The following is a 13,807-nucleotide window of genomic DNA, read 5'->3' as shown; positions in this document are numbered from 1 at the left end:
AGGAGTGGGAGTAGAGAAGGTGTGCGGGCAACGAGATAACACTGAGTTTCCCCGCAGTTGTTCTGAGGCTGACAAGGAAAATTACCGACATTTGACACGCTCTTAGCCAAAAGGCTGAGCAGCGATCTGACATTTTAAAGGTGTGTTATCAGTGCACAAGAACAATGGACAGGGCTTGCTCAAGGCAAAGATTAACGTTTCACTAAGGAAGCTGGGGCCTGGGAGGTGACTTCCCTCCCTGACCTGCCCAGGTAGGAGGTAATGGCCTGTGTGGTTACCTCCTGTGGTTGAGCTTATTTCTCTTTGTTCACATACCATTGAAGAGAGATTTCCTTGCTCAAGGTCAGGCCAATGGGGGGAGGGGGGTGTGGAGAGGCGGGCAGAGACCTGATTGGAAACTCGGATTTGCCTGGTTTAGCGCTGCTTTCCGCGGATGGTTTACTGAATCCTGTGGGCCCTGTCAGCCTATGCACACCGCACGATTTCTGTTTGCAGAGGTCCGACTGCTCCCCACCCTCAGGCCACCTGGGGTTTGGCCCCCAACGAAACCACTGCTTCTTGAACCAAGGTTGGTGCCTGCAACCTGACCTTGGCCCCTGGGAACAGCAGTCCCCCGAGAGGCCTCGCAGGCATCACGGCTGAGTCCTCATGGTTCTTGCTGTGAGCACAGGAAGCCCTGTGCCAGGAGCTGGCTGTGCGAATCCACGCCTTGTGCACAATGTCTTCCAGGGCCCCTGCATGGGAAGCTGTGGACAGGGGTGGGCATGGACACGCACTGTAGCGGGAACACACGTAGGGAGAGCAGTGCAGGGCCACAGGAACACAGGCCTGGCGCACAGGACTGACCCTGGAAAGGAGGCTGTGCCTCTCCCTACTGCTTCCTAGCATGAGACTTCGGGCAGGCACTCAGCCCCTGCAGCTGAAGTGCCCTCTCCGTGAAATGGGGAGGATAGAAGTGCCTTCAGGAAAGAGTTATTCTGAAGATCAGATGAATCAGTGTGTACGAAACTCTTCGCACGGTGGTCGGCATAGTGTCAGCGTCCCATAAATGCTAGACCTGGGTTATAATCTTCACTAATGATTTCTTCAACAATATCGAGGGTCTAGTAGCTTCCAGACACAAGGCTCTAGTAGGAACAAAGCAAACAACATCCTTGCACTCATAGATCTTAACAAAATGATGATAATGTTTATATAAACTGTTGTGGAATTCACCTTTTTTGCATAAATTATATCATACACTACTATTTTCCTACAACTTTTATTCTACAGTTATCAGTTAGAGATCTTTGAGGTCTACCTCCATGTCAATGATTCTCAAGGGGATTGAACTGCAACCGGGCATGTGCCCTGACTGGGAATTGAACGTGACCTCCTGGTTCATAGGTTGACGCTCAACCACTGAGCCACACCGACTGAGCTCTGTGGCTAATTTTTGTGTGAAATTAGTTTTCCTGAGCTGTTCAAATGAAGCCAGGGCCAGGAGCGTGTTTTGTAGTCCACAGAGCCTCCTCCTCTGTTGTTGGCAAGTCTTCATAAACCTGGGCAGCTTGCTTCCGGGGACAGCCAGGCTCCGCTCCCCACCCCCACCTGGGTCTGAACCTTCTCCTTCTTTCTTTTCTTTGTCCTTATCTTCCTGAATTTCGACCCCATTCCTGTGGAGTGTCCCACTGTGGCTTCGTGTACTCACCCAGGACAGGAAGGGCACAGCCCTCCCTCGTTCCAGCTGTGTTTTCTCACGCTGGTCTCCTGCTCTCCAGTGAGTTCCTGTTCGCTGCTCTTCCGTCCCTCCGTCACCCTTGTTGCTTCTTCCTCCTCCTCCTGCCTAAGCACTTGCTGTCTTGAAAGTCTTGTGCTGATGGCTTGTTCCCACCATCCTTGGTATTTGGGGCTCGTGGAGATCCCTTCGCACCTAGTTTTGTTGTAAACATATCTGTGGACTTTTGGTTTTGCTCTTTAGCTGCTCTCCCTGTTTTTATTTGGGATTTGAAGAGATTGAAAACCGATGCTGCCACCACCACCAATTCCAGAATCCACCCCTCATACCCTGCACTTACATACGTGTGCATGCAAGGTGAGGAGCGTTAAATATCACTTGTGTTTCTTTTTCTTTCTTTTTTTTTTAATAAAGGTGGATCTTCACTCCATTTGATTTATTTATGTATTTTTTTTAATCCTCATCCAAGGATATTTTTCACATTGATTTTTAGAGAGAGTGAAAGGGAGAGGGAGAGTCAGAGAGAAACACTGCTGTAGATTGGATGCCTCTTGCATGCCCCCAACCAGGGCAGGGAGCCTGCAACTGAGGTATGTGCCCTAAACAGGAATTGAACCCAGGACCCTTGAGTCCTCAGGCCGATGCTCTATCTCCTGAGCCAGACCAGCTAGGGCTCACTTGTGTTTCTTGGCCTCACTGAGCACTTGCTATGAGGTCCATGCTCCGGGCACCTCTGGTGTTCTAGTTCTAATTGTTGCACAGTATTCCATAGGCCGCTGCCACCTAATTTTGCCCAGTCCACTCCCTGAGTCACAGATGCCCAGATTGCCTCCAACTCATCACCACCACAACTTACTCTAAGTATCAGGTAAGGTCGTTGCACTGGATCCCTATGGGCCTACATAAGAACTTTATAAGCTATTGCAGGATTAATGTTGTTGGGCCAGAGGATATGCATGCACTTCATTTGACTAGTGGTGCCAATGGCTCTCCAGAAGGCTGAGCCAGGCTCTGGTCCCAGCAGCCACACAGGAGGGATGCTCTCCCTCCATGTTTCAAACCCCTCACTAGAACATGGTAGGGATCCTGGGTCCCCTCCGTGCTCACAGGAAGCTGGAGGCTGGCAGTCACCGTCTTCAGACGGTTCTCTCTCCGTACACACCACTTCTGCTGGGCTGTGGCTTTGTTATGCAGACACAGCACCTGCTAGGTCTCCACAAAAACTGGGGCACAGGACTCCTCTACCATCTCAGTCTCTCTGGGTGCAGAAGGTAGTGAGGGCCCTCCTTCCAGTCCTTCTCGCCCTCTGCCCCAGCTCAGCCCAGAAGAGCGCTTTCTCTCCTGGCAGGGACTTCTCACGGGATCTACCCTCCATCCCTCTGAAGTAGGTCTACAAAACCCCGCCTTCAAACCTCCACGCCTCTGAAAATACAGGGAGTTTCTAGAATGCAAAAATCACATTTTAGTTCTTTGTCTATCCTAGCTCTCAGCGAGTCTCAAATCCGGCTACATCTTAGAAGCGCATGAGAAGATGTTAAACATTGCTGGTTCTTGGCGTGCCCAAGAAGAATTAAACCGGACTCTCTCGGGGTGGGCTGGTGCTGGGACCAGGCTCCAGGGACTCGGCCAACTTGGACAGTTAAAGCTCATTAGTGACCATTTATTTCCAGGTGATAACCTCTCCGTCCGCCAAAGGACATTGACCGATTTTGAATGACTGTCATAGCAGGGATATGTTGGGAGCTGCAGAGCAACAATATTAATATATTTTAAATATTAAACATTGACTATATACAGTGTTTGCACCTCCACATGTGAAGGGAATAAAGAAAGTGTAGGAAGTGGGAAATCAGCTGTCCTTGGACGCCTCTGTGAGCTCCTCACTTCGTAGCCCTCTTCCTTCCACCAGATATGATCCTTATCCTGATTTTTTTGTCCATCATTTCATTGCTTTATTTACTGTTACCATGTTAATCTCCAAAAACTATAGTGTTGAGCTTGGTGGGCTTTTCAATTTAATACATGGAATCACAGTGTATTTATTTTTCAGTTACTTATTTTCAGTCATTAGATTGTTTCCTGCATCATTGAGGACAATTTTCTCATTGTAGTTTTTCGTCTCTGTTGTTTGGAGGTTATAGCACTCTCAAACCTGTCTTTTCATGGTTTACATAGATAATTTAACATGCGTACTTAACATATTCTAAATTTAATATATATCTTTACCCTCTTCCTAACCCAACCGAACTTTTTAAACTCCAATCCTTTTTCTCCTGATAAGATGGTTCTAGTTTTTTAAACTCTCAAATTATCCATTACAATAATTTTGTAAGTTAATATGTATATTTTTAAAAGTTGACCTACAGTATCTATGCTTATCATTCCTTCTAGCATCTCAGTTTTTCTATCCAGGATCATATTTCTTCTACCTGAAGTACATCCTGGAATTCTCTTAGTCGTCAACTCTCAATTTTTTTTTTCTGAATATGTCTTTATTTTGCCCTTCTCCTTGAAAGATAGTTTAATTAAGCAGTTATTTTTTTTTCTTGGCACACTGAAAATATTATCCTATTCTCCTCTAGCTTCAATTGTTTCAACTAAGAAGTCAACCTTGAGTCTAATTGTTTCTTCTTTATAAGTAATCTGCTTTTTCTCTCTGGTTGGCAAAATGAGACATTGAGCAGCTTTGTGCAGTTTCACGGTGATGTGTCTTCAATTAATTCTCCACCATGCACTCTTTAAATATTGCCTCTTCTCCATCCTCCTCTCCTCTGTGGGATTCAGAGTATACATGTGTCAGACCTTTCATTCTATCCTCCATGTCTCTTAATCTCCTGAGACTTAGATTAAACTTCTCTTATGTTGCATTTGTATAAATGGCCCACTGTGACTCTTCAACTCATGGTATCCCTTCTCACCTTTCGCCTCATCACCACTCCTTACTGCTCACAGGGTCTACCTGGTCTTCCAGGCCCCCTTCCCACCCGCCTTTGTTGCCTCTGCAAAGCCTGTCCTGGCTTCTGTTGGCCTTGTTAATCTTCTCCTTCCTGTGTTTTTCATAGCGCTTACTGTCCCCTGCATGCGATAACATGGTGTAGAGCAGAGAGCACTGGGCTTGGAGTTCCAGGAACTGAGTTCAAATTCTGGCTCCACCCTTCATAGCTCTGTGATCTTGGCTAAGTCACTTCTCTTGTTGAGCCTCACTGTTCTCAGTTATGAACTGATGACGGTAGAGTCATCAGGACGACTAATGGGACGAGGGCCACAGAGTGCCCAGGTGGTGCCCAGTGCTGGCTCTGGCATAAAGCGTCTCCCACGACCCTTACTATGTCCTTTTGCCACTCTGTCTCTAAGTGAAGCCATTTCTGGCAGCCCAGTGGCCCGGGAGCTGGGTTTCAAGGCCACAGCTGCGGGGATGTAGCTGGGAAGTAATCCTCAGAGGAGGAAGCCCTCCCTCACTGGGTTGAGATCCTGGCTCATACACCTCCAGTTCATGCCCATTGAATCCATTTTCCACCCGTGGACATTCTCATGTTCTTCCACCCGGGAAGCATCGGTCTCTCCCCATTGCCCTCAGCATGATGCCTGTACCTCTGTTAGTGGTAAGGAGAGTGCTTTGGGGCCTGACCCCTGCCTATCTCCCTGCATCTTGCCGTTGCCCGGCTGCTACTTCAGTGCTCCATCCAGCCTCACGGAGCCCTCTGCTGATTCCTTTTGCAAGCTGCCCTCCTTGCCATGCCTGTCTGTCTTAACCTTTCTCTTCTCAGTCTGTCTGTCACTTCCATCCCTGGGCTCCAGAGCTGACTGGGGCACCTTCCCTAGACACAAGCACTGCGGCTAAGGCCTTACCCCATGTGGCCTTGATCACCATGGTTACAGCAAGCTCCCCCCTCCCCCCCCCCCTTTTAAAAATTTACACCAACCTTTCTTTCTGTCTGGAGCCAGAGGTTTTGGGAGGCAGGGACTGGTTCTCATCTGGTGCTGATGTCCAGGTGCCCAGCCTGGGGCCTGGCTCCTAGATTGTGCCTAATAAATACTTATTAAAGGGAGGGAAGAGAAATTGAACCATGACTTTCTAGTTCATGGGGCAGTGCTCAACCCCTGAGCCACACTGGCCGGGCTGCGCTGTGATTTTAGTCCATGCATTTGTTCTCTGCTCCAAACCAGTCCCCCTGCATCCCCAGCACTTGGGGTATAACGTCACGGTTTCGGTGTCCATCTGGGTCTCCGGAAAGCAGAAGTGCATGAGATTTATTGGAGGAAATGCCTGGGAAGATAAAGAGGACACAGGCAGGAGAGGGTGGCAGAGTCTTCAGATGGGGTGCAGGTCTGACTCCTAGGAAGGGAGCGATGGAAGGAGGACCGTTGGGAGGGAGAGCCTGGTACTGGAGAAAATCCCAGTCAGGCTGGCGGGTAGCCTGGAGCAAAGATTGCTCACTAGCGGAGACCCCGTTGGGTAGGAATGGCAGCTCTGTACCCGTGTCTCAGTCACGGAACCCCTGTGCTCTGAGTCGGGGGTCTCGGTCTGGTATCCCCTGCGCTGGAAGCAGCTGGAGGCAGCATGCCTCAGCGGGCTCTGAAGATGCGGCAGCTGGAGGCTGCCAGCTGCCCACGCTGCTCCCGGCAGCAGGGTCTGTCTTGGAGGGAGGCCTGGGCCGCATGCTCCCACGGCCACAGGCTCTGTCCTTGAGCTGTCCACAGCCTGTTTACTAATATGCTGTAGAGTTTGGGCAGGATGTTCCGAGAGTCCCAACATGGGTTATCCCTGCAGCCTCCTGGGATAGAGCCATTTCCTGGGTGGTGAACAGGCTGTCCCCTGAATCAAGGGACCCTGCCGAGGGGCGGGGGTGGGGGTGGATGGGGGAGGGAGACTAGTTGGGAGGAGGGACTGAAATACAGAAATGTGAACTTTGCCATTTTGGCCCAGAAGGCAGCCCTTTCTAATTCAACCAACCAGAGGGACTTATTTTTCTAACTTGCTGTTACACTGGGTGAAGCCACATGTGGAAGAGTGCAGAATCGGAGAACGTTTGTTCTTTGAGCTGAAGGGGAGCTTAATTATGTGCCTCTATTAAGGAATTGTTTGCCTACTGTCCACAGGTAGACAGAGGAAGTCTTTTTACTTCTTAAGAGGAAATACTGTTTCCAGGTGCTCATTATAATGGGGGAGGGGGGCCCACGCTAAGGGTGGGGGGAAATCATGAGTCCTTCAGTCTCATCATCAAAGGCTCTCCACAGGGCAGTGCTGCTGACTTGCATTTGTAATCAATGGATGCTACAATTCTGGGTCATTACTAATTCTCTGTAATGGATCCAAATGAGTGTGGCTTAATTTAGAGGAAAGTGTGCTAAGCCCAGGCCTGTGGGAACTCTGCCCCAGGCTGACAGCTGGCTGCTCTGGACCAAGATGGCCCCTCAGTGGCCCGAGGCAAGAGCTGGACAGCCCCGGCGGCCCCTCCTTGCCTTTGACACAGGCTGAGGGGCAGGAAGAACCTGCTGACTTTTCTTTTCTTTTTTAAACCAGGAATCATTAGCCGAGAGGATGCAGAAGATCTCCTCGAGAACATGACCGAGGGAGCGTTTCTGGTCCGGGTCAGTGAGAAAATCTGGGGCTACACCCTCTCCTACCGCCGGCAGACAGGGTTCAAGCACTTCCTGGTGGATGCCTCCGGGGACTTCTACAGCTTCCTGGGAGTGGACCCCAATCGCCACGCCACGCTCACCGATCTCATTGATTTCCACAAGGTAGTGCTCTTAGCGGAGCTGATCAGGGGATAAAGCTGGTAGAAACTTGAGCTGCAGGGAGAGCCAGGCTGTAGGCCTTCTATGAGCTGGGGATGGAGAGTGAGCAGATGGGGCCACAGGAATATGGAACCTGGAGTAGACGAGACCAGAAGTTGTCCAGACCAGACAATGCAGGTCTTCTCTCTGGCTTACCCTCTGACCCATGTAGGCGCCTCAGGAGGGTCTCCAGCCCTCCTCTCACCTTGAGTACCTGAGTGCTCCCTACTGTCAACACGCAAGGGCTGGTTGGCCAGCCTTCTGTCCAAGACCAGTTCTCATCCTCGACTCATCTCCAGGATGTCCCTCTTGGGGACATTCTAGAAAGGCCTCTTGCAGTTTTGTAGAGTTAGCAGAAGCCTAACAAGCAACCCCAAGGTTAGAAAAGCTTTCCTTGTAGAGTTACCATATCTCTTGTTCCAACTACAGCTTTTCCAGGGAGTACATGTGTGACCTTGGGCAGCTTCCTTAGTCTCTCTGAGCTTTAGTTTCCTGCCCTGGCCAATGGGTGTGATAATACTTAGCTCAGATCCTCTGAACATTAAATGAGGGATGTACGAGTATGTACCAGGACTCTAACTAAGTGATAGGGAATCTTGTTCCCCAGAGCTCTTTCTGCTGAGGATCTCACATTGAGAAAGATGTTGCCTTCTAAATAAGATATGTAGAAAGAAGCAATTTCTGTGTTATTGTGGCTACTGGCATCAATAGTAACTGAAAGGAAGACAAAGGTGGAACACAGTGACTTGGAAGGGCAGGACCCAGGGATTCTGAGACAGAGCTGTGGTACCTCAGGGGTCCACCCTCTACCTGAGCTTTGCAGGTGTAGAAAGCGCTGCAGAACTACTTGACTGCCTCACTGGGCTTTTCTATAATAGGGACTCTTGGATTTGTGTTGCTTTTTCTTTATGGATGTCCCCAAGCTCTAGGGACAACTCTTAACCTGATCTTACCTGTAAAGCACATAGAAAATCACTCCTTTCCCAATACCTAGACACTTGGAGGAGAGTACTGCCTGGGAAGCTAGGCTAACCCAGATCAAGGCAGAGTTCTACTTGTGTTGGGAAGAGCCTTCTAATAACTGTAGGATAGGGAGAGGGAGGGGATGTGAGAATGTTGGCACCTTGTCTGTGTCAAGCACTGTGCCTGTTGCTCTAAGTACATGTTCTCATTTAATCTTCACCATAGCTCTGTGTGGGAGGCATATCAGTCCCATTTCACAGATCTGGAAAGGGAGCTTGAGAAGCTTGTCTAAGTTTTCATGGCTGATACAGCTGGGTCTAGGAGTTAAGCCTCAGGCCGTGTATCTCTCAAGCTTGTGCTCTTCCCATTACACCACATTGCTTGCTTTTCCTGTCCAAGATAAGCTGCTTTGAGCAGCGATGAGCTCTGTGTCCTGGGAAGTAATCAAGCAGAGGGTAATGCTCATCTCTCAGAGATGCTGTAGACAGGTTCCTGAATAGGAAGGCTAACCCAGGTGTCTTTGAAGGTGTTTATTCTCTCCCAAATCTAAGGTTTGAGACTGACAAATTTAGTTTCTAACACTGAAGAGAGAGCTCATCTAGGCCCATGTGGAGATCTGGTGGCCAGTTTTACAAGTTAAAATTTTATTTATACAATTAATTTATGATTACATTCTAAGAAATATCAAATATAATACCAAGTGTAAATGTTGTTCATTTCAAATCCGAGTTTCCATCCTCCACCATGTACCTATCCAAGTATTTCCTGGGCATTAATACAGAAATCCTATCTAATAAAAGACAAGTAGGCTAATTAACTGTACCTCCGACACGCTTCTCACTGGCTAATCAGGGCAATATGCAAATTAACTGCCAACCAAGATGGCGGCTGGCAGCCAGGCAGCTGAAGCGAACAGGAGGCTTGCTTGCTCCAGTGATGGAAGAAGCCAAGATTCCCCGCCTGCGCGGCCGGGCTCTGAGCTGCACTCTAAGCAACAATGTTGTAATTATAGAAGCTAAACAAACCCCAGATATCTGCTTTCAGCCAGCAGAGGCCTCAGAGCTGGAGCTGCAACAGTGTTGCAATTATAGAAGCTAAACAAACCCCAGATACCTGCTTTCAGCAGCAGAGGCCTCAGAGCTGGAGCCGGCTCTCAGCTCCAGTGACAGCTATAGAAGGTAAATAAATCCCAGAATTTAAAAAAAAAGAAAAAAAAGGAGAGGTTGGGAGCTTCAGTCACCTGCCAGCCTGAAAATGGCCCACAGTCCCTCACCCAGACTGGCCAGGCACCCCGGTGGGGACCCCCACCCTGAAGGGGGTGTGACCAGCTGCAAACAGCCATCAGCCCCTCACCCAGGCTGGCCAAGCAGGACCCCCACCCTGATCTGGGACACCCTTCAAGGCAAACCAGCCATCCCCCACCCATGCACCAGGCCTCTATCCTATATAGTAAAAAAGTAATATGCAAACTGACCCTAACAGCAGAAAGACTGGGAATGACTGGTCACTATGACACACACTGACCACCAGGGGGCAGATGCTCAATGCAGGAGCTGCCCTCTGGTGGTCAGGGCGCTCTCACATGGGGAGCTCTGCTCAGCCACAAGCCAGGATGATGGCTGCCAGTACAGTGGTGGTGGTGGGAGCCTCTCCTGCCTCCTCAGCAGCGCTAAGGATGTCCGACTGCAGCTTAGGCCTGCTCCCCGCTGGCAAGTGGACATCCCCCGAGGGCTGCTGGGCTGCCAGAGGGATGTCTGATTGCCATCTTAGGCCCAATCCCCTGGGGAGCAGGCCTAAGCCAGCAAGTGGTCATTCCCCGAGGGGTCCCAGACTGCAAGAATGCACAAATTTTTGTGCACTGGGCCTCTAGTGTATGTATAAAAGGACATACACAGTTTTTTTTTATTTTTTATAAACTGGACTAGAGGCACAGTGCATGAAATTCATGGACTGGGGTGGGGGGGAGGTTTGTCCCTCAGCCCAGCCTGCACCCTCTCCAATCTAGGATCCCTTGGGGCATGTCTGACTGCCGGTTTAGGCCAGATCCTTGCCCTTCCTTCCTGGACTGGTCACCCCTAACTACCCTCCCCTGCCAGCCTGGTCGCCCCCAACTGCCCTTCCCTGCTGGCCTGGTTGCCCCTAACTGCCCCCCGCCCCCCTGCTGGCCTGATCACCCACAACTGCCCTCACCTGCCAGCCATCTTGTGGCTGTGGGCACCTCCATCTTTGAGGGCATGACAGTCAATTAGTATATTCCCTCCTTATTGGCTGTAGGCACTGCTATCTTTGAGGACAGGGCAGTCAATTAGCATATTCTGTCCTTATTGGCTGTGGGTGCCGCCATCTTTGTGATGGTGTGAGGTCAATTAGCATAGTCCCTCTTTATTAGATAGGATAATTCTTATCTAATAGCTCAGCAATTCGATTTTAAACATGCTTAATATATTATAGAATATATTTTGTAAAACCATGGACCCTGGATTCAGGCTGCCAAGTTTTAAATCCCAACTCTATGACTGTATATGACTTTGGGCAACTACTCACACTCTTGTGCCTTAGTCTCCCTCTGAGTAAGATGGAAATGTCTCATGAGATGTGAAAGATATGGCATATGTGCTTACTGATCCCATGCCCAGTGCTCAGTGCACTCACCTCTTAGAGTCACTGCGAGGTTCCAGTGAGACATCACTGTGAAGTACTGGATCGATGTACCTGCCATTTGTGAGTTATCGGGACACTGGCTGTCATTGAGCACTAAGGTATCTCCATGCCAATCCACATGCACATCCTTGTAAAACCCATGGCATGGATGAATATTACAATTCAGTTTTCCCTCCTCCCCCCGCTTTTTTCAGATCATGAACATTTTCCTTTTTTAAACAAAATTAAATTCTTTATTGTTGAAAGGATTACTCCCTCCTCCTTTGGATGAGCACTGGTGGAGCTTCCAGGTTTTGATGGTCACACACAGCGCTGCAGAGACTGGCTTGTATATATCAGTTTGGGCACATGTGTGGTGATTTCTCTAGGATGGACCCTCGCATTGGAATTGCTGGGAAGAAGACTATGCACATTTTAATTTGAAAATATCTGCCAGATTGCCTTCCAAAAATGTAGTGCCAACTCATGCTCCTGCCAAAACTACACGATGCTGTGTCCTCACACGGCTGCCAGCACTGGGACTGTCAGTCATTTACATCTTCCCCATCAGATGGGCAGACACCGGATCTCACTGCTGTTTAACTTGCATTTCTCTGATTACCTCTGATGCTGAGGCTCTTTTCATATGTTTATTGGCTCTTGGATTTCTACTGTGAATTGTCTGTTCAGATCCTTTGTCCATTTTTCTTCTTAGGTGTCTCTTTCTTATTGATGTCCTGGTTCTACCAGCGACTAAATTGCTCTGTAGTTATGTTCTTTCTGCTCTTCAGTTCTTCTGTTGAGATTTTCCTTGTGATTTAAATGTGGATCCTTGTCATGTCCAGGCATTCTCTAATTGGTTCTTTTTGAATAATAGCCCATTCTTGTTTCATAGATGCTTCATCTTCTGAGTCCACTGAGGAGATTAATACACATCTCTTAAAGGTTCTTTCTGTTTGTTTTATACACTTGATCTTTTCCTGAATCGTAATTAGGAGCCCATCCTTCTCATCCCAAGCATTTTGATCTTTATACTCTTAAAGTTCTGTTGTTAAGGTCGCCATTTTTCTTTCATGGTTATGATTTTCCTTAAATAGTTACAAATTTTGAGCGAGGAGGTGATTTTTTGACTTTGAGTTTCTTATTTATCCATCAGTGGATACAGTTCCTGTTTCCCAAATTCATTCTCTTTATGCTGTCAGGGTTGGAGTTGATAGTGAGCAGTTCATCTTTTGGAGATGGGAGTGTTTGAAATTCGTGGGTCTCTTTGCCCCCCTAAGGAACTGTGTACCTCTCCTTACTCTCTACCCTGCCTGAGACAAAGACCTCTGTGGTCTGGGGGTCCCCAACCTGTCCACTGATACTTGCCCCACAGTAACGCCTCTGAAAACCTCATCCTGTATATCTTTTGGTTTTCAAGTACTCCTCAACATTTTTGATTTGTTGATTGCCTTTCTTATTTTCCTTTACTTTTATGCATTTATTTATTTGTTAAAAGCAGATATTTCCCCCCCCCCCTGTGATTTCTAGAAATTTGAATGAGGAGGAGGCAGGTACATATTCTTAGTTTTTCTATCTTGAATTAGTTTCTCTCTGGTGGATGCTTATTTCTCTTTGTTGATTATAAGTGAGTATTTCTATTTTTTTTTTTTAAGGAAGAAATCATCACTGTTTCAGGAGGAGAGCTGCTGCAGGAGCCCTGTGGCCAGAGAGACAGCCCGCCAGACTACCACCTGCTGTTTGAATGACGTTTCCCCCTTAGCCACTGGACTCCTTTAGGCATTCTTTTTTTTGAACCCCAAAACTTCTCAGCTCAAATCCCTAAGGCCTTCTGGAAGATTCACCACCATCCAGAGGATTAAGTAGATTAGAATGTCTCAAGAGATATGGAAGATATGGCCTATTGTGCTGCCGGCCCCTGTCCCATTGCCCAGGGCAGAAATGGCTACTAGTTGATGCAGATCTTTCATGATGAGTTTGGATAGGTTGTCAGAAGATGAAGCCTATTTGTTGTGGCTGCTCTCAGCTCAGTTCTCAGAGCCCATGGATCATGTTTTTATAATCCAAAATAATGCCAGTGCCGAACTCTGAATTCAACATATGGTGTCCATTCAATAAATGTTTGTTGAATGAATGTACTTTTTCTGAAAGTTTTCAGCACTAATCCCTGATTTCTAGTAAGTGATTTCCTACTTGTCACTGTTTATAAAGTCATGGAGATGATAGAGGAAGCACCGTAAAGGATTTATGTGGGAAACATAGATGCTGCATCTTTAATGATGTTCATCATCATCTCAGTGACATTATCAGTGGAATTGCTAAGGTTTCTGAGCCCCAGCTTCTAGAGCAGGTGACTGATACTCCCCTGCCTTCCCTACTCACCTCTTCTTCTTGCCTCCCCTCCTCTGTCTGAAACCACATCTTGGCCCTTGTTTTCAAATATGAAGGTAATGGTGTTATATGTTCTTATAGCTGTGCCCCAAACCTGGGGTGAAGTATAATTTAAGAATCGTCTGTAGACATCTGAAAAATCCTTTGCTCTCTAGGATTTGGCCCTTTCCTGCAGGTTACTCAAATGATTACCTTGCCTTCATAGTCCTTTTATTTTTGATTCTATTGCCCTCTTATTTTAAATACTAGAGGCCCGGTGCATGAAAATTCATGCACTGGAGAGGGGGTCCCTCAGCCTGGCCTGCCCCCTTTCAC

The 13,807-nt window shown here is 48.0% G+C and overlaps 1 protein-coding gene across 2 annotated transcripts in view; it reads left to right on the top strand.

The window, feature by feature from the left end:
• Positions 1-13,231, top strand: part of SH2D4B (SH2 domain containing 4B) — a 68,298-nt gene extending 55,067 nt beyond the window's left edge. Inside the window, exons 7-8 of one of the 2 annotated variants that reach the window (XM_081104588.1) lie at positions 7,242-7,462; positions 12,757-13,231. In XM_081104588.1, coding sequence (XP_080960714.1) covers positions 7,242-7,462; positions 12,757-12,849 — 314 coding nt within the window. In that variant the 3' untranslated portion in view covers positions 12,850-13,231. The remainder of the gene's footprint in view (positions 1-7,241; positions 7,463-12,756) is intronic. The other variant, XM_081104587.1, reaches the window with a different exon arrangement.
• The last annotated feature ends 576 nt before the right edge of the window (positions 13,232-13,807 follow it).

The sequence above is a fragment of the Myotis nattereri genome (genome assembly GCF_964212035.1).
Source record: "Myotis nattereri genome assembly, chromosome: 13".
In the NCBI taxonomy this organism is placed as follows: Eukaryota; Metazoa; Chordata; class Mammalia; order Chiroptera; family Vespertilionidae; genus Myotis; species Myotis nattereri.
This window is presented reverse-complemented; position numbering and strand designations above follow the sequence as displayed.